A 19,998-nucleotide genomic window follows, 5' to 3' on the forward strand; every position below is an offset into this window, starting at 1 on the left:
AATATTCCAAGGAAATGATTAGGTTAATACAGGCAGGTGAAATAACGTGTTTCAGTGCCCTGACTGATATTTCTTGGTTGTTAAAAAACCAAGATAAGAGAGTTATACAAGTCAGGGTAGTAATACTGTTAACCTATGGCACTGAAACAGCTTTATTAAAAGTTGCAAATGACCTGACACTGACCTGCCCTCGTTCCGTTAGATATGAGCACTGCGCTTGGTGCAACTGATCACGGCATGTCAATCGGTAGAGTCGAGAAATGGGTCGGCCTCTCCGGTGTCATGCTGGTCTGCTTTGGCTCACACTTGCCAGTTGATTTTGTGTCACAGACATTTGATATTGACTATGGCGTTCCTCAATGACGTATTTTAGGTCCTATTCTTTATTCTTTATACATGCTCCCCTCTGGGCAATATTATTAATCGCCATAATGTCAAATATCACTGCTACGCAGATATCAACAACTACTACTAATAGTGACTGCCTTTTGTTTTATGTTCCAACAACAACTGCCTTTCTTTTACAAGTTCCTAAAATGTGCCGCAAGTAATCTGGTGAGGCTGCTTTGTGTTCTCTTGATGGCCCTCAACTGTGGAACACCCTCCCTTTGGATCTTCAAACAGCAGACTCCCTTGGTATTTTTGAAAATAAATTTTAGTTTTTCGGTGACTTGATTTTTTGTCCTTTTTCTTTTCATGTTGTCTGCAAAGACCTTTGGGCTGCGACTTTGCATGAAATGTGCCATACGAATAAAGTTTTCATTATTATTATTGTAATTTTGTAATAGCATCAACATAATTTTACTTGCTCTTAGAAAATCCTTTCAATCATGAAAAAAAGTGATATCGCTGATCCCACTAACACTTGGTTCAAGAATTTAAGAGCTTACACAAGGTCTTTTATGTTGTTACACTCAGGCGTAACCTCATTCACATGTACTGAGCAACAACTTGTTGGCTCTGCTGCAGGACAGTCGGTGACTCATTAACAGCAGCGAGTGAGAGTGAGTTAAGTACGAGGGAGGAAAGAGGGAAAACACGGGAAAGGTGGATAAAGTCAGCGGGAACAAGAACGATACTGTTTGTGTGCGACTGAGAAAGGCCGAGTTAGTAAACGTTTAATACATGAGCAAATAAATGTTTGTGTGTTCATGTGTGTGAAGTTTGTTCAGCCGGGGTTAACAATGCAGCGTTTATACAGGCACAACTCAGCATACAATGAAAACTGCAGTCTCTACAGGGCACTAGTGGGGCTTTAGATGTTACGTCTTGGGTTAGAAGCTGTTAAAAAAAAAATTATTTGCTGCAGCCAGCTGTCTACAATTTCAGTCTTTCCTCATCAAATGAGACCGGGTTCGGAAAAGCACCAATATTACTGACTCTCGGTGGCTGAGAATTTTCAAAAAATTAAAGTTGAGTAACAACTTTATAAAACTGACAAATTTGTTCATGCTTTGCTATGATTGGTGTTCCACTAAAGTTGTGTCAAGCATTCGCAGTGAATTCTTAGTTTTCCAGTTTAGAAGAATTGTTTTCATGGCGATAGTTACAGAGATGAGTAAACTTTTCCTCTATTTGGTTGAAAAGGTGATTTGTAAGATAAAATAAATTTGTAAAGTTTAGAGGTTAGTTCTATAAAGTTTGTAACTTGGTGTCAGTTATTTTATGATATCATGTCCATTAATATGCTCTACAGCTGGAGATTCTTAAATACCTTTTTCTATTAAATTAGCATAAGCCAGTTGACCCCCTTTAAGCCTGAAGCTTTGGCGTGGAAACTCAACCTTGCAAAAGAAGCTGGGTGTCACAGCTGAAGGGAACCATATTAAACATCGATACAGACCACTACAGACCCGCAGTAGAGGTGAAAGTAAAGGAAAATATATTCGTATTTACAGTTATTATATCATATTCACATTCATACACATTCCACAATGCAAAAAGAAAAAAATCATCTCTGGTCGTCGGTCGAGGGATTTCAGTAAATCTCAATAAAGACTTTATTTATTTAATTGTTTTGTACCAAAATAGGCAGTTAGAGTAGGGATAAATATTATAATATGTTAGATATAGATCCATCTCTGTAATAGATTCTTTGCATCAGTGCTTTACTCTAACAGACAGTGGCATGGTCCCCTGGCCAAAACACACAGCCAGAGTCATACAGAGAGTCCGGTTCTATCAACTGACAAACACCACTGATCTACGTGATTGGTACGGAGGACTATAGATGGAAATTCTGTGAGGAGATATTAAAGCTTTCAAAACACATGTGGTCAAAACTATTTATTACTTGGGCCTAAGAGCTACTCTGCTGACAGAACTGTCTCTCTGTACATCTCTGGTCTCCAGTCAGCTTGGAGGAGTCGCCTCGGGGTTGAGGGTGGAGATGGGAAGTGGCTGGCTGACAAGGTCCATACAGGGGCTGCGTCACCAAAAGCATCTCGGTATCTCGAATGTTACACTTGACGAGAGAGATTACTGTCATTCGTTTCAGTTTAGCCCCATTTGTGACTTCTCTCTCTTTTAGCTCTGTTTTTGGTCTCCACCATCTTCACCGGCTAGTCACTTAACGGTGTTTTTCTGCCGTTTGGGGCTGGAAAGATAAAATGCTTGCCCGATTTCCAAAGACTGTGACAATCCATCTTTCTCCTTCACTGGAATTTTACATTAAGGATGCCCTGTGGAGTTTTCATGTAAACAAACAGAAGTTGTGTTGACATTCGCCGCTGCTCTCGCCACCGACCGTCGATCAGCGATACAGCGTGAAACCAACAGCAAGACGCAGAGAAAACAGGGACCCACTGTCAGAAACATTTCTGCAAAACACCATTCAGGCCACCAGAAGTTATTTAGCACAACATGTAAATTGGCCAGATGAAAAGGACATAATAAAACAGCTGCAGTGCTGAAAATGATAAAGCCAAGGAAAGTCGTTTTCAGGCTAGGTTTCAACTCAGGCCTGCGTTTTACTGTTGCACAACGAGGCGAGGATTTTTTTTCTTTTCTTTTTAATGTTCACTGCAAGTAAAGTTGAATATATTCCGTAACTTGTTGTGAAGTGAGGCTTGGCTTCACCTCAGTCTCTGCTATGAGCATCAAAGAGGAACACAGCCAACAGATGTGCAAAAGCAACGGTCACATGACTCACAGAGCCGGCATCGATAGGCTACTTGTACCGAAAACTTGCATGTTGTAGCACCTAGAAACTGGGAAACGTTGCCTCAAAATAAAACACTGTTTGTGAGTTCCACTGCATTTTAGAGTTTGTGGTCAAAAACTCCACAGCGCACCGTTAAGTCCATAGTAATGGTCGGTGCATTTTGTGGAAATACTGGAATTAAATGGTAGTTTAATGGGTAAAAAAATAACATTTTTTTCCCCAAAGGTTTGTGTAGGGAGCACGATTTGACCGAATCACGAGGTAAAGTACTGTGTGCTGCTTTCACGAATGCCACTCGCATACCCATGAATACCAGAAACACTTGGACGTTTTCAGCTCTGTCACTCTAAGATGCTTTTAAGAAACCAGCCCCCTCATTAGTGCAACTACAGTAAGAGGGAAAGCTATAACAACGATGCTGATGATTATGATTGCGATGATAGTGTTGATGAAGAAGATGATACACTGTTTAACGCTCAATTAATGTCCCATGGCGAGTGTGGAGAGGAGAAGGGAAATGAAGGCGTGAGACAGGGAGGAAGAGGAGGAGGGAGGAGAGGCAGGGAAACCCTTGTGGGATGAAGACTTGAGGGATACAGGCCCAAGTTTTTTTAAACGGAGGATCTGGGCCCGTATTTATCACACAGCTAAAAGTAAAACGTTAACGATAAAAGTAAAAATGATTCACTTTGATGCCGCCAATCTTAAAAATTAATTTCCTTTGACATGACTCTTAAATGCAATTGTTTCTGGAGGGATTGTATGAAACATTATTGGTCATGATGAGCAATATGTTAGTTGAAGCAACATGTTTTTATTCAGAGCAGGGTAGTTTTGGTCTGTTATTTGAACTCGATTTGAACGTTTAATAGGAATTTCACCACTTTTTCTTCCTCTTCTTTTTCGACATTTATCAGGCAGGGGTGGAGACAGCAGGAATGAAACTGCAATCAATCTCCACCTGTCAGTCTGACACTAAATTCTAATTATTAACTCTTTTTTGTCAATCATCTACCAGCTGCAGAACTCCTCCCTTCTCCAGTTTGGGTCTCTTTGGTTTTCCATCACAGCCAATTTCCTTTTATTTTGTCCATGTTTTTATATCTACACATAAAAGATATTTTGGATTGTTGTTAATCTCACAGTTAAACTGCTATTATAGATATTAAGGATCGGAAGGATAAAATGACATGTTTTTGCAGAAAAACATATCACTGAGTGAAATGTCAGTTATTTTTCATTGTAAATCTTTGTCTCTGAGTATTTATGTGATTAATCATGTGATCACTTGAGAGCTGCTCTTAAAGCTTACTCCTGGTAAATTGATAAATGTGCCCTAATCTTTACTTGTAGAGAATTAATTTCTTATTCTTTAATTGGTTCTCACAGCAGTTCTTAAGTGTAATTCTCAGAAAGTTGATAAATATGGGCTCAGGGCTCCAGCTGGACTCTACCACCATTATCAGGCTGATGTAGTCATTTCTTTTTTTGGCTTTACAAAAACAAACTGGTGACAGGACACACTATACTTCATTTATATTAATGCAATCTAATTTAGTTTTCTGCTTGTTACAAGAAATAGTAAAAAGCGTCTAAATTGTAGAAATCCTAAATTACCTCTGATATATTTTCTTGCTGCATCTCTAAACAGTAGTTGTACTATAGTTTCATTTCGGCCCTTGATACCAATATTTTGGGGCACATTATAAAGATTTCCCCTCACATCGAAAGTCTTTAGACAGTCTGAAGAGGAGAGGATGGAGCTGGGGTTGGGACATGAGAGACAGAAAGATAGAAAAAGACACACAATGAGAGAGAAACTCTAATCGGGAGCGATGCCATGAGGAAAGAAGGACAGACAGACAGGGAAGAAGATCAAGATTTTGTCCCAAAAACATGCTCTTAAAGCTACAGCGTGCAAAAGTCTGCCTCTTGGTGACAATATTATCATTACAAACCCATACATGAATGCATTACCCTTCATTAATATGAAAACAACAACAACAACAACAATAAGAACAACAATAATGAAATCAAATCAGATAATGGTACATGTCGCCTTGATTTGAACCACCTCCTTAAACATTAAGGAACTGAGCTGTCGGAAGATCCACCAATAGGCTGCTGGACAGACATGAGCTCCTCCCTCTTCAGGAAGTAGCAGTCCCAGATAGTCCCAGCCTCATTTTATGTGCTTGTGTAAATGTGTGTGTGTGTGTGTGTGTGTGTGTGCGTGCGCATTTGTAGTGATGTTTCTGTAAGTGAAAGAGAGAGAGAGAGAGAGAGGAAGCAGGCTGATAATAGAAAATTAGAGAAGTAGGAAGTATAGAAAGAGTGATGTGTGTATGTGTGATCATGTGGTTTGCGTGCGTTTATTCAGAGTCGCTCCTTGGTGGGTACCCAGATGTAAGGACCAGACTGCTCCTCAATGATCTGCTTCACCTGCGAGTACACTTCCTCTAGAGACGAGCCCTGGACTCTAGCTAAAGACAGAGAGAGAGAGAGAGAGAGAGAAATTAAAGACCAAAAGATTTCTTAACTCCTCGCCTAAGAGCATTTACCAAAACATACTGCCTGTAACCTAAGACACAGTTTGCGACTGGCTGGTGAAAATAGTGGAGCATTTAGCAGCTGAAGAGACAGATATTTCCCTCGGGAGTTGGTGGAGACCAAAAACAGAACTAAAAAAAGAGTGACCATCATCAGGTAGCCAGAAGCACGACCAGATGAATGATAATGTTGCTCTGTAACTGCTAGAAGTGTAAATAAGCAGCTGTTTGCTAGGTTCATCATACCAGTTTAAAAGGTGATATGTCAATGTGATATGATCACAACTTGCTTCTGCTGCCCCCAAGTGGCCAAAAACGCAGTTATTGTTTAAAGATCCCCGCTAACCAAGCGATAGTTGGGGTCTGCTTTACACTGCTCAAATGGAAAAAAACTGTATCGCCATCTCATAAAACGCTGGCACACTTCAGACTCCAACAGCTAAAGCGTAGCACTGTTGGATTAACCAGAAAGATCTAGCAACTTCTTATGTCCTATTTTTAAAAGTTGAATGGGTCCCATTTTTTTTTTTTTTGTCATTAGAGATTTTTAAAATTCATCAAAAAGTATCTGAAAATTAAAAAATTCTTGAACCAGTCACGTCTGGCTTGTGAAAATGTATTGTTCAGCCTTCTGAATTGCCTCTGGTTGTGTCTTGCTAACTTTTCGTAAAATTGTTATACTTACTAATGTTGTAAAATTTTGAGGGAGGCTTCAATGTCCTCGTTTATCGACTTTCAGTGAAATAACATTGAGGTGACATGATTTCGCCATGTTAATGTTATACAAAGGTCTGCGGTCCAAATGAACGATTCCTAGAGCGGTACAGTGCGTGCGTCCGCCTGCTAGCAACTAACCAGTGAAGTACTCTGTGAACTCCTGCTCCAGTTTGACAGCTCTGTCGTAGGTCTTCCTCGCCTGCTCCTCGGTGAAACGCTTGTTCATCTCCCTGGAGAGACAGACGAGAGTTACAAATGGGAGCCGCGACTCCGCGTAAAGTCGCAGAGCAAGATTTTAAGACGTCTCTTCCGCGAATATGAACCCCTCGGAAACCTCGGTGACCTCAGGGTGAAGTTCAGCGGTGGCCACATGGCATGATGATATTTAAGAGGTCATCTTGCAGTATGACAAGATAGTAGGACAGTAAAGAAAAATATTTGTCAATTCCAACTCCTTAATAATGCGATTAATAAGAAAGATGTTATTAATGAAACTTCCAAAATTTTGTAAATGTTACTCACAGGTGTCTGTGCTATTTGCAGTTTAGGTTGCGTAAAGGATGTTGGGATTTTTACTTACGGATCCTTACAGCCGTATCTTACTTCCACCTCCATGTACACATATACTCGTGTATGTTGTTCATCTGAACATTTGATGTTCATCATACATATAGCACATGTTACCACCTTACTGGATGGTGCTTAACTTGCGTGATACGATATTATTTAGAGGATATTTCCAATGTCACATGCGGGATTTTGAGCTTGAAGGTTTAATTCTTAACCTTGGAAACTGTTACTTACAGGATGTTGTCGACACTGCGTGGGCTAATAAAGATAGCGATGGGATGGAGGCCTGCCATCTGGAGACGCTTTATCGCATTCCCCGATACATCCAGTATACAGTGTTTACCCTGGTAGAGAGACATTGAGTCACACGGAGAGAGAGAGGGAGAGGGAATTAGACAACGCTGTGTATTCAGTCCTCTATCGATCCCTGTTTCATCCTGTTTCCTCTGTCCTTTGTGTTATTTGCCCTCTCTCCACATACTCTCTCTTCCACGCATAATGTCTCTCAGTGTCTCACCTTGTCGGCGACTTCTCTGACAGACTGTATGCTGGTTCCGTACAGATGGTTGTTATACTGTCCGGCCTCAATGAATTTATGCTCCTGGATCTCTCGCTCCATGAGCTCTCTGGAGGACATGAAGTGGTAATCTCTGCCGTCCACCTCGTAGTCTCGTCGCGGCCGCGTTGTGTCTGAGGATCAGAGGTTTTATACAGACCGGGGCATTATTTAAAAATAAATATCACATATCCTATCAGGTCCCGTCTGTTATTTTTTTTAAGGCACTTTATTTCATTACTAATTTGGGATTTTGTGCGGTGCTTTTATGTGTCAAACTGTATGTATTGGTATAAAGGCCCAACTATCGACAGGTTTCAAAAACTAAATTAGGCTTTAAGTTATGTGGTATTTGGTCGAAGCTATGTAATTTTCCCTATAAAAAAAAAAAATCAAAAAAATCCAATAAATAACAATAAATTGATAAAAATTATAAATGCATCTTTATATCCAACCCTTTTTCAATTGTTTTACTACATATTTTTTTTTAATAATATCTCAAAAGAAAAAACCCATCAGCATATAGGGTGAGGTAAGTGAGTTCACAAAAATGTGCCCAGATCTATACAACAAAAACCTGACATCATGGTAGGGTACAGCATCATGAACATGGTTTAATAGTTTTCATAATGTGATTGACGGTCGAGGTGACCTTATATGCAAAGTTTCTGTGTTTTAAAAGTCACTCCTGGGATTTATCAAGAAGTTAAGAAACTCACGCGGGACGCAGGAGCCAAACTTATCAGGGAACTCAGAGATGAGGTCATCGTTGATGCGATCTTTCATTGGTCCAAGCACGATGACTGGCCGTGTGTAATTAACTAAAAAACGGAAAACGGAACCACATCAATGCACATACAAAGACACACAGTAAGCTCAGTTAACCAATGGCAACACTTTTCTCCTTTTAATTCTTTTTCAGTAGCTTTAAAGCCACACTGATTATATTTCTATATTAATGACGGGTCAAATTATTGTGTAACTTGAAAGGTACTGCTCATAGTGACAAATCCACTAAGAATTATCATCCAACTCTGCGGAGCCCCTCACCCTTCAAGCGTCTTTTAGCTAGTTGTTTTGGTTTTACAGCCCTCAACTTTAGTGTTTTGGTTAACTCTCACTGCTCCCATCAGCTGTTTTCAGTGACAAAACTATGATAAACCCACCATACGCTACCTGCCTCAGTACCGAACAGTACACAGACAAAGTTTACCCATTTAGCAGCTAAAGAGCCAGATATTTTCCTCAGGAGTTGGCGGAGACGGAAAGCTAAAAGGAGATTAAATATTGGACATACATTCATCAGGTGGACAGAAACACGACTCTAAATTAATGCTAATGCTGCTTCTTGTCTGCTAGATGTGTAAACTGACATGTGGTTGCTTACATGCTGATGATAAGTCAGTGTTGCGTGTACAGCTTGTTTCTGCTGCTCCCAGGAGCCCAAAAAAAAATGTAATGAATGCGAGTTTAAAGTTGATTAAACCATGTAACTGTCACATGTATTCTCCATATATCATGTTTACACTGATTGATAGATCGATTTGGTACCTTGGGAAAAGTTTCTAATACATAAACTCCACCACATTTTATAATACTTTTCTGTCCGTTTGAATGAAGTTTGGCTGGCTAATGTAATCACTGGTTTCTAGAGAAATTGTAGGTAAGTTTCACACTGTCTGTATCCATGCTCTTATGACCCTATCGGTGATTTTTATTACAAAAATTAAAGGAGAATTTACATATATAGCTGCAGGTATGTTGTGTTTTTATTAACATCCATGTACAGTGCAGTATGTTGGTGAGCGTCTTCTGTTATTTTGTCTTTACTTCCAAAGGCTGGATAACATAAAGGGAAACAAACAAACCTTGAGAAAGTAAAATAAAATGATAGAGAGTTAAGCGCTGACCTTCCTGCTGCATGACAGGTTGGTAGGTGAGGAAGGTCTCCTCCTGGCCGTCTGATTGGACAAACAGAAATGATGGACACATTTAGAGGCACACTGGATGGGATTACTGACATCAAAACACACCCTCATCCTTTGCTGCTTTTGACTAGACTTCTTCAACAGCTCTGGAAAACCGGAGCAGAGAAAGGTAACTTGCCCACACACACACACACACACACACACACACACACACACACACACACACACACACACACACAGACACACACACACATGCACGTAAAAACAGAATAACCGCACAACACAAATACACATGTGCATGTATGCATGACACTCCCAGAGGGACACAGAGAAACACACACACACACACACACACACACACACACACACACACACACACACACACACACACACACACACACACACACACATGCACGAAAAAAAAGAATAACAACACACAACAATACACGCATGTATATGCATGACACTCCCAGAGGGACACAGAGAAACACACATACACACACACACACACACACACAAGCAGCTACATCAGGTGGCTGAGTTTTGAAACAAAAGTTAAAAAAATAAAGAAGAGGTAGAATGAGCAGTGGCAGGGAGAGAGAGTGAGAGAGGAAAAGAAAGAAAGACAGAGGAGGGTCTAGACTTACAGGAACTACTCTCACTATCGCTGGTGCCAGAGGTTACCAGCTCTGGAAGGACAAGACAGGTCAGAGTCAGCAACACACACACATACAAACACACAGATACAAACAAACAAACACACACACACACATTACACTTCCATTCTTTCTGTATCACACACTCACTGACACACACACACACACACAAAAAACACAGTCAGCTGCACAATATCATTCCATCCATTTTCTATATTCATTTATCCATTGTATGCTTTGTAGAATCCCTACCAAAACCTGGGAGGCATGGCCAAAACTATGTGGACACCTGCACATTACAGCCTACAAAAGAAAACACAGTTAACTGCTTTCTTTAAAATGTCTTTAAAATGTTACATTAGGAAAGGTACAACAGTGTCCAGAAGATCCCACTGAAAAACAGCCCGTTTGGGCTTGAAATATATGACTTCTTCCGGTGTATTAAAGGAGAAGTGTTAAAGGGGTACTCCGGAAATCTAGTGTTGCACTTCCATAAAGTCGGGGGACTTGGGAGAAACTTGGGGTCAAAGTGGAAGCAGCAGAGGTCCAGACATTCGGACTTTTAATTTCTAGTTTTGGGTAAAGCTCTGAAAACACCGGATCCCCACAGTGTCCCATAATACAGAACAATAGTGTCTTTTATTTGGCTTTTGTCCCCGCCTCCTGAACGGCCGCTTCTTTCAAACCCACACCTACAATAAGTCTCAAGTGCAAACTGAGACAACCCTGATGATATTGCCAGAAAAACTGCAACTTTTTCAAACTTTGGAAAGCTCCCCCGGAACCACAGAAGACATCAGACCACTGTTTTCAGACTGAGCGGTATCGCTCATGACTAGTAAACTGAATTTCACGTGTAAAATGGACAGAGTGCCTCGTGACAGGCGGCGGTGAACAGTGTTACGACTCAGGAAAGATGCCTGGTCAGGAAAGATGCCGCGTTAAGATTTCCATTAACTAGAACTAAGGGGGCTAATGGGGAACTGCGAAAGAAGTCCGAACCTCACTTTATGTGGAAATAAGTGGGTGAGTGCTGTGTGCAAGGCGGACCTCCCAGAGGTTTTTATTATTACTTCTTTTCCTCCACTACATTATAAATTAAAAACCCATAATGAGCATGTAAAATGCAGGGCATTGCTATAAAGTAAATTAAATCACCCAACAGTCTATAAAATGAGAAAAAATGAGCTCTATCACAGCCTGCCACGGTATTAAAATGCTGCTGCCACTGCATCTATCATAATAATCCAAACATATCATATATAACAATGTTAACACTGACATAACCTCTTTGGCTGCATGAGTACTTTTACTTTAGATACTTGCATGCACATGTGCCCGATAATACTTCCGTTGGATTTTTATTTTACCCCAACGCCCTTCTATTTAAAGGGCAGGCTCACGATTTTTAAAAGTCTGTCTCAAAACGACAGTAAGGCACGCATGTGAACGCTGAAACAGGTTTCGCTTGCCGTGATCATTCCTCCTCCTCCTCACGCTGGTCATAACGAGATCCCCCTCATGATGCGGTTTCAGTGGAAGTGATCGGGGGCAAAATCCGCAGTGCTCATTCTGAGCTGAAAACGCATTCAAAATTTAATCTCAAGTCAGTATGAGGCAACGCAGAAAACCCTGTCCGTGGATACACAAAGAGGGAAATCAATAATAAAAACCAAGTTTTCACTCGATTTGATTACTACCGAAGCCTCCTACCAGCTGCAGATAAAGTCCTGAATACATCTGTGCGCAGGATGAGGACTGTGGATTCCACAGTGAGGCGTGTTGGTTTTGTGGACCATTGCAGAGTTTCTCTGACAGGTTCCAGTTAAAACTAACTACCATGCTTCCGGTCGCCGACTTACGGCTGCCCTCGTTGTGTGTCAGCGGCAGCAGTCGAAAGCCCACCTGATGTCAGAATGATGAACCGATTTGGACTGAACTGTCCTCGACAGGGACCTCATGGACCGAGGAGGAGAAAATTTGGAGGAGGATCTATAGGGGGGATCAGGGAGGAGGTGAAATGAACACTGCACAGTAGCGTGAGACAGGTTTATGCCAGGGAGCTGGAGTTACATATACGGACCAGCAGGTGTCACCGATGGGGAGAATACCTACCTTTATCATCCTGATCCTGCAGAGAGAGAGAGAGAGAGAGAGAGAGAGAGAGAGCATTAATCATCATACCCATGATGATCATAACATCTTGACTGTTATCAGCAGAAGCCCTATTTGAAGGCTCATGGGCTCTCTATTCCTCACACACACACACACACACACACACACACACACACACACACACACACACACACACACACACACACACACACACACACACACACACACACACACACAGTTGGAGTGAGCAAGACTAATTTCTGAGTTCTCAAGGCATTGTGCCAGGGGATACAGCATGTGGGAGTACGTGTGTGTGTGTGTGTGATCATTTTTAATTATCAGCTCTTCACCGTGCTGAGTTGCTGACACACACGGTGCGAGGGAAACGGAGCGCGAGCTGACAGCACAGTGATATCGGTGGCTTGTGTCAGACTCGTGTGTCGTGTGCGCTCATCATCACGCGGGGCGAAGTGTGACTAAAGTCACGCCGTCGCCTCGCACGTGAACTCAGGGAGGAACTTTTCTAGATCACAAATATCAAAGTAATGAAATGCTGGTTTGTCTTACTTTTAATTCGTCTTTAATCAATAGTTAACCCAAACACACTTTTCCTAGTAACCAGGGGTGAAAACAGTCGTTGAGGCGGATCTTTTAAAATCTAGCGTTCATTACAAACAAAAGCACATTTCTGAATATCATGGTGATGCCAGAAATGTGACGGTAGTGACTTGTGACTAACAGGTCATTCCCCATAAAAAAGATGATTAAAATGAGTAATATGAATGAGGAGTAACTATCTCACTATCAGCAGCAATTACCTTTTGTATTTATCTGTAGGTCTCTCTGAAAAGCTTTTTTTTGCACTGGCGCTCAGTCTAACAAAGAATTGATTTAAAATACCACCTCCTTTGCCAAATGGCACCTCTGCGACTCTTTAATAACTTTCAGGATCTCTTGGTCCTAAGAAGATTCGTGTTGTCGAATCTACAGTACAAACTTGACCTTAGCTTGGCCGACCCTGGTCGTATCTGATGCTCGTATCATTTTTCCTGCGCCTTTCATAACCGGCTGCAAAAAAAAAAAAAAAGAATTAATAAAAAAATCAACGCGGTTTCTGACCCTGACTCAGGATTAGAAAGGGATCGCGGTTTGGGTTAAAATAAGTATTTAGTTATGGTCAGAGGAACATCATGGTTTGGGGGAAAATTACAAGTTTGTAATTCGGATGTTTAGATGGCCCATCCATCCACCATGACCTCCTCCCTCTGTGGACATTGAGGCTCTTTAACAACGTCAAGCTCTTCCCTCCTGCGCTCCTGTTGGCCAAGTGTCATAATTCCTACGGCTGCTACAGGGTTTTGTAATTTACTGAAACAACAGATCGACTGTTGTTTTTTTTTTAAGTCTCTGTTAAAGCTGCTTTTAGCTACTGCGCTACCCATTCTGTGTTTTTCACCAGTGCTATAAACCAATCTGTCTACCCTTGCTCTCAATTAACCATTTAGCTGCTTTTGGCCCTGTGCTCCAATTCTATCCCTATATTTTCTTGAATTATTTTGTTTTTTCTTTTTAGGTTGACATTCTATTTTGTTTCAGTCTAAATGGCTCAGTTACTCAAAGTACAGTTGTTCATTATACTAGTGTTGCTGGAGTTTTTATCTCATTTTCTTCATGCGCTTTGGAGGTAGAGTTATGCCAGAAATATCTACACTGCAATCAAACGACAGATAAAACATACAACACAAATAAAATGTACGATACCAATATCTTGGCTTGCCATAACCAAACAAACAGAGTGTTAATTTTGTTATCACCTCTTTAAGATATTGGATTAAAGGTGAAGTATATATTCATTTAACTAGTTCCTCTAATCTCATAGTAAGACAACTTAAATATGATTACTAATAAAGTTAATTATGAGAGTTACGTGGACAGGTGGAAAAACACCCAAATAACACGATGTCAAACCTCCTCCTGGACCTGCTTTAACAGCATCTCAACACAGTCCCATTGAATTTTCATCTGAGAACTGAAGGTGTCTGAAAGGCTGATATTAAAAGTTTAACATGGTATTCATGTTTCATGTTAGTTAAAGTGGCTAGACAGTTTGCTTTTAGATAATGCATCGTAGTTATTGCAAGAGAACGATACGTGGTTCGCTACTTTTATTCATTTGTCAACACTGACCTTAAACAGCTGTATTTGGAGAAAGGGAATAAGAGAAAACTCTCATAAATAAGATTTAACCTCATTTTTCCCGCATCAACCTTTGGTCCTAATGTCATGGCCCAAAAGGGAGACTTTTTATTTCTTAAGACTTGACCGCTCCGCTTTCTTAAACAACGTGGGTTGGTGACAAGACTGCAGAGCCAGTTGATGTGGTTGGTGGTTTCCAGAACTAACAGCAGATTTTTTAGCGTTTTAGCGTTTTTTAGCGTTTGTCTGTAACTGGGCCCACAGGCAACATGACAGAGGCTTATTCTGCTCCTTCTGGGTTTTGTGATCCTCTTATCCCACCTGTTGGATGGTGTAACGAATTGCTGCTTTCGAAATCATCAGTGAGCAGTACTGGTTTGGTGGTTTCTGTGTAATTAACCCAGAAGTGTTAGAGCCCTTTCTATGACCCTGTCTTAACTTTGGGGTTTACATGACAAGTCGCTACTCACCGATCTGTCCTGGGACCTTGTCACTCTGACCGTCTTTAACCTCGACCTCTCTGTCTTCTCTGCCCTGTAAGAAGGAAGGAAAAAAAAAAACATTAAGAAAAATGCTGAGAGAGGAGAGGTGCCAACAAAGACAGGACGAGAAAGCGACAGTAGGGAAGAGGAATAAGAGAGCGGGGATAGAAATTTAGCTCCGCTGAATCTGTGTTTGTGTTTCTGTCTTTCAGCGGAAGATTAAAGTAGCAGTTCCTTTGCACACGTAATGGTAGTTAGTTACAGGTGCACAGAGGAACATTTGCATTTAAAAATTTTACAAACATCAGTGATCAATCATGTGACCTCCCTGTAATATTAAGACGTTGTTTCACGCTTCAGAGGAGTTTTTTCATGCTTTAAGCCTGTGAAACACTGCTCTATTTGTACACACTAAAATAATGGTGAGTTTGGACTCTGCTTGTGAAGGGATTTCCCTCTGAAGCTTATTTTATGTCTGAAAGATCAAAACTGTACACATGGAATCTCCAAAGGTGCATTTTAAAGTATGTAGAACTAATTTAACCTCATTTCCATTATGTCAGATCTTCTCTCATCTAAAAATATACAAACAAAGCCAAAATATCACATAATATCCCTTTATTCAAAGATTTCCTTTGCAGCCTACTATATTTTTTGGATCTACTGTACCTCATTTGGATCTACTGAGCATCACTATCAGGAGTTCTGAGGTGCAGAGAGAGGTATCCGATTGGATTTTGTGGAATTTAATAACCAGATATTATGTAACTTGACAGTAAAGTGCAGATATCATGTTCACGATATCTGCATGAACTAATCTGTGATAACCTAATAACAAATACAAAGGTACAATAGACAAGAGACAAGAGCAAAATACGTCAGCCATGGAATAGAAGATCTTTTCCCCTCACAGAGAGTTTTCGAGCTCCTGCCATGGAGACATTTTTGTAGTTTAAATCTAGATTTGTCACTTCCTGTGCAGGTCCATTTCCTGCCGGTGATCATATTCACTGCTTCAACTTCAAATGAGGTGAACCTCCAGTGTCTCAGTTAACGGACCGGTTTCTTTCTCGAAAACCTCATTTTATAATTTAGGCTGAAAAGTCAAATGTGTTTTTGTACAAAAGTCCTACGTAATGCAGCTTTTTGCTTCCTAATAAGTGTAAACAGCCAAACAACAGTCAGAAAAACAAACCGGCAGCGTTGTGGCTGCGAGCATAAATTACTAAACTAGTCTTAAGCATGGACTGAAGACCATGCTTCGCTTTTAATCCCTTATGACAGCTCAGCTCTGAGAGACTTACTTTACAACCAAACAACTCGTTCACCAGAGCACGTTTACACTACTGCACTGGCAAATAAGTTGGCTCTGCTTATTCTCTCCAGTCTCAACCCCGACTTTCATTAGTCGTCTTTTCTCTTTTGTCCGAAAAAACATGATTAAAATGTACTTTCCGGGCAAAAAACCATTAGTTATTTTACTTGATAAGATGATGAGAGGGGGGTTGAGAGAAGAAGAGGTGTGGAGGAGGGAGGAAGGAAGGAAGGAAGGTTTGGAGGATGAGAGGATGAAGGGAGAGGACAGATGGAGGAGTGGGAAAGAAACGGGAAGAAGAAGAGGGTGGAAGAGAGCAGCAGGAGAAGAGGAGAGGTGGAGTGAAAGAGGAGGGGGAGAGAGGAAAAGAAAAGAGGACAGGAGGAGGAAAGGAGCACATAAGCAAGGGAGAGTAGGAGATGTGGAGGGATGAAAGAGGAGAGGAGCAGGAGAGTGGAAAGGAGAGGAGGGGAGGAAAGGAAGAAGGCAGAGAGAAGGCTGGGGCAGGAGAGACAGAAGAAAGAGTAGTGAGATGGCAGGAGGAGGAGACAAGGTAAGGAGAGGAGAGGAGGACTTGAGAAGAGGTGGAAGAGGAGAAGGAGGAGAAGAATGAGAGGAGGAGGAGAAGAATGAGAGGAGGAGGAAGAGAGTAGTAGGACAGGTGGAGAGGAGGGAAGGAGGAGGATTAAGAGGGGGAGAGGAGAGGATGGGGAAGAGGAGGAGGGAACGGGGGAGCAGCAGGAGAGGAGGTGAGGTGGAGAGAGGAGTCAAGGAGGAGGGGAGGAGAGGAGAGGAAAAGAAAAGAGGACAAGAGGTTATGGTGGAACATACAGAGGAGGAGAGGAGAAGACAGGGAGAGGAAGACCAGACAGGAAATGTGTTGATATCAGAGAAGAGTTAAATATCAAAAGCCTGGCTGCTAATGTCCTTATTTAACTCCACATTCCTCATCCCAGATGTCAAATTACACCAGCCTCTAATAATTCAATTAATGTTCTAATATCCCGTATTTTAAGCCCCAGACCTCTGGTGGATTCATTCCAATATCTTCTTTAATACTTCATATTTTAAAACCTCAGTCCACAGTTGGTAGAGTTACAACAGTCTTTCACTATAACACATTTATTTGATTAGCCCTAATGCACCGACCTCTAACACCCCGGATTCTCTCAGCCAGCCTCTAACACCTCAGTCTATTAATACCCCACCGTCTAGACCCCTGCATTCTCTACCTCCATCCCTCCCACGTCCCCTTCGCTCACTCCCACTCATCCTTGTTGCCTCTAATCCCTCCTTCCCTCTTTCACTTTTTGTCTTTCATTTTAACGCTCCCTCGCCTTTCGGTCCTTCCACTCCGTCGATTTCCACGTCCCTCCGTCCCAAGACGGATATAACAGGACTTGTTATATCTCGTGATATAATGCCTCGATACGATTTACAGCATCCATGTGTGTATCAGTGTGTGAACGCACGTGAATTGTTCACATGAGCACCTGACTATTGTTTTGTTTTTATTTTTTTCGTGAAGCTGTTCTTTAATGCTCAACCTCCACCCTGAACAGCCAGGAGCAGGTCACAACGATACTACCTTAGCTCTGTAGAGTGGATACTACAGGTGGATACTGGGGTGGAGGTGGGGCTTCTGAAAGACTATATGAACAGCAGAAGCCGCGTGGAAGCGGGCGAGAGTAAGGATAGCACTGGTGGCTTTAACGCGACCACATGTTAGGTGCCATGTGAGTGTAGCGACAGACTTGAGCTCACGTCCCCGAACTAGATCAACCGCCCGCTCCCGTCCGAAAACCCTTTGAGCTCTGACCTCCTGCGGCTGGGGATGACCCCGACTTCGGGGCAGTTCGGGGGCGGGGGGCTGAGGTGGCGGGCGGGCCACCACTCCTCTTCGCCAGCGCTGCTCACGTGGAGGATATCCCCGAAATGAAACGGCAGGGCCTGACTGGGCGCGCTCAGGTCTGACGCACTTCCGTCGTAGTCGAACAACGCTCTGAGGACAGAGAAAAACGCATTCACGTTACACACGTACATTTAGAGATGGACACAACTTCAGTGTGACGATCCTGTCTGCTAGAGAGTGCAGAGACAGACAGATTAGCAATAGTTTAGTTAAACTGATGAATAAATATCTTTTATTCTGCATTGGTCTAAATATGAAACCACATTTTATATCAAGACACCTTATAGATCCCTCACAACTATTGACGACGTCATAAACACTTAAAAATAAAATAAACTGATAAAAGAAGAAAGCGAGACAGAAGAAGGGGATCTGTTGTAGTAAATAAGAGCCAAAATAGCCGAGGACTGCTTTCCTGCACTATTAATTTATGACCTTGTCAGTGTGTACATGCATCTGTGTGTGTGCGTGCGCGCACATCTGTCTGTGTATGTGTCCGTCTGCTTGCGTACACACGTTTGCTGTTGTGTGTTTACGCGAGTGTTAATGTGAGTGTGCGTGTTGTGTCTGAACGGTGATCTGTCTCCGTGACCACAGAGCTCTAAACCCGTCCAGGGGGAAATGACCTGAGAAAGTAGGCCAGCAATATGTGTGCGTCTGTGTGTGTGTGTGTGTGTGTGTGTGCGTGCACGTGAGCGTGTGCGTGTGTGCGTGCAAAGGAACTGGAGCTGAAATAACAGGCATTCCCTAAAGTCCCTACTGTCTTCATCAATAAAACAGAACAGAGACAGAGAAGGAAAAACCGAGAGTAAGACAGAGAACCAGACGGAGAGGAAGAAACACAGAGCCTAAGTACAAAAAAAACCAAAAAAAACCCAAACACCAACTCATCTTTTATCGATGTTAGATTAAAGATGATAAAAGCGAGATGTCCACACGGGACATAGTATATTTATCTGGCCGGTAAAATGTGTCAATCGCCATTACAATGGCCTGGACATGACAAAAAGAGACCTTACGACCGGAGGGTCAACACTTCAAATCCCCGCACGGGTTGGGATGTCACAGATTAGCTGGGATGATACGTGAAGAGCAGCCGCGGTGCAGCTGCGCCACAGTCACTGCTGCAGTAGGGGACCTACGGTCATCAGAGGGCAGGTGAAGCTCTGCCTGCTAGCGCATGAGCAGGAAACATCAGGTGGAGTTTATACGAATGCTCGCTAAGAGTTTATCCCAAAGCCTCCTTCATTTCCTAATCACTTCTAAAAGTTTTAGGTTTACACGAAGGAACTATGTAGAGTTTGGTAATTGCAGGGACGACAGTGTCAAGATTGTGACACCGTTATTTAAGTTACTTCAGCTAGTTGTGTTGAGTTAATATTGATTTTATAGAGGGATTCCTTAGAAGGAAGTACTCCATTTAAACCAGAGTGAATATTTATTCATGATTCATTTATTATCAGCAACTATTCCTCATACGTGCTCAGTCGTATGTTTGTTTGTAGACGTATTTCACATTTTTTCATGCTCAGCTGACCTGCTGAGCTCTTAATTAAAGTCTCAAGCTTGCACTTGATTAGCATCTGGAACCAACCGGAGGTGAACCAACTGATCACTTCTCTATTTTACCTCTAATTAGTACAAATTTTACACGGCTCTTTCCAGGAAAATGAGAAATAATTTGGAAACCTTACGAGCCTATGAAATAAGGTGTCGCCAGATGTTCTTTATCTACAATTTGGGTGGCATGCTGATCTTGTAAGAGAAATTACGAGTGAAAATGTGTAAAAAGAAGAACATATATTGGACAATAAGCAGGTCATACAAAATAGTAGCAGG

At 41.8% G+C, this 19,998-nt stretch overlaps 1 protein-coding gene across 2 annotated transcripts in view; it reads right to left on the minus strand.

Annotated features, from left to right (window-relative positions):
• Positions 1-1,891: 1,891 nt before the first annotated feature.
• LOC120790544 (disks large homolog 1-like) overlaps positions 1,892-19,998 on the minus strand; it is a 113,706-nt gene continuing 95,599 nt past the window's right edge. Inside the window, exons 15-24 of one of the 2 annotated variants that reach the window (XM_040128176.1) lie at positions 18,067-18,249; positions 14,921-14,984; positions 12,255-12,270; positions 10,131-10,172; positions 9,466-9,516; positions 8,275-8,376; positions 7,517-7,689; positions 7,234-7,343; positions 6,568-6,659; positions 5,534-5,646 (exon numbers count right to left, since the gene is read on the minus strand). In XM_040128176.1, coding sequence (XP_039984110.1) covers positions 5,540-5,646; positions 6,568-6,659; positions 7,234-7,343; positions 7,517-7,689; positions 8,275-8,376; positions 9,466-9,516; positions 10,131-10,172; positions 12,255-12,270; positions 14,921-14,984; positions 18,067-18,249 — 940 coding nt within the window. In that variant the 3' untranslated portion in view covers positions 5,534-5,539. Of the gene's footprint in view, positions 5,647-6,567; positions 6,660-7,233; positions 7,344-7,516; positions 7,690-8,274; positions 8,377-9,465; positions 9,517-10,130; positions 10,173-12,254; positions 12,271-14,920; positions 14,985-18,066; positions 18,250-19,998 lie in introns of both variants that reach the window. The other variant, XM_040128174.1, reaches the window with a different exon arrangement.

The sequence above is a fragment of the Xiphias gladius genome, chromosome 6 (genome assembly GCF_016859285.1).
Source record: "Xiphias gladius isolate SHS-SW01 ecotype Sanya breed wild chromosome 6, ASM1685928v1, whole genome shotgun sequence".
Taxonomy (NCBI): domain Eukaryota; kingdom Metazoa; phylum Chordata; class Actinopteri; order Istiophoriformes; family Xiphiidae; genus Xiphias; species Xiphias gladius.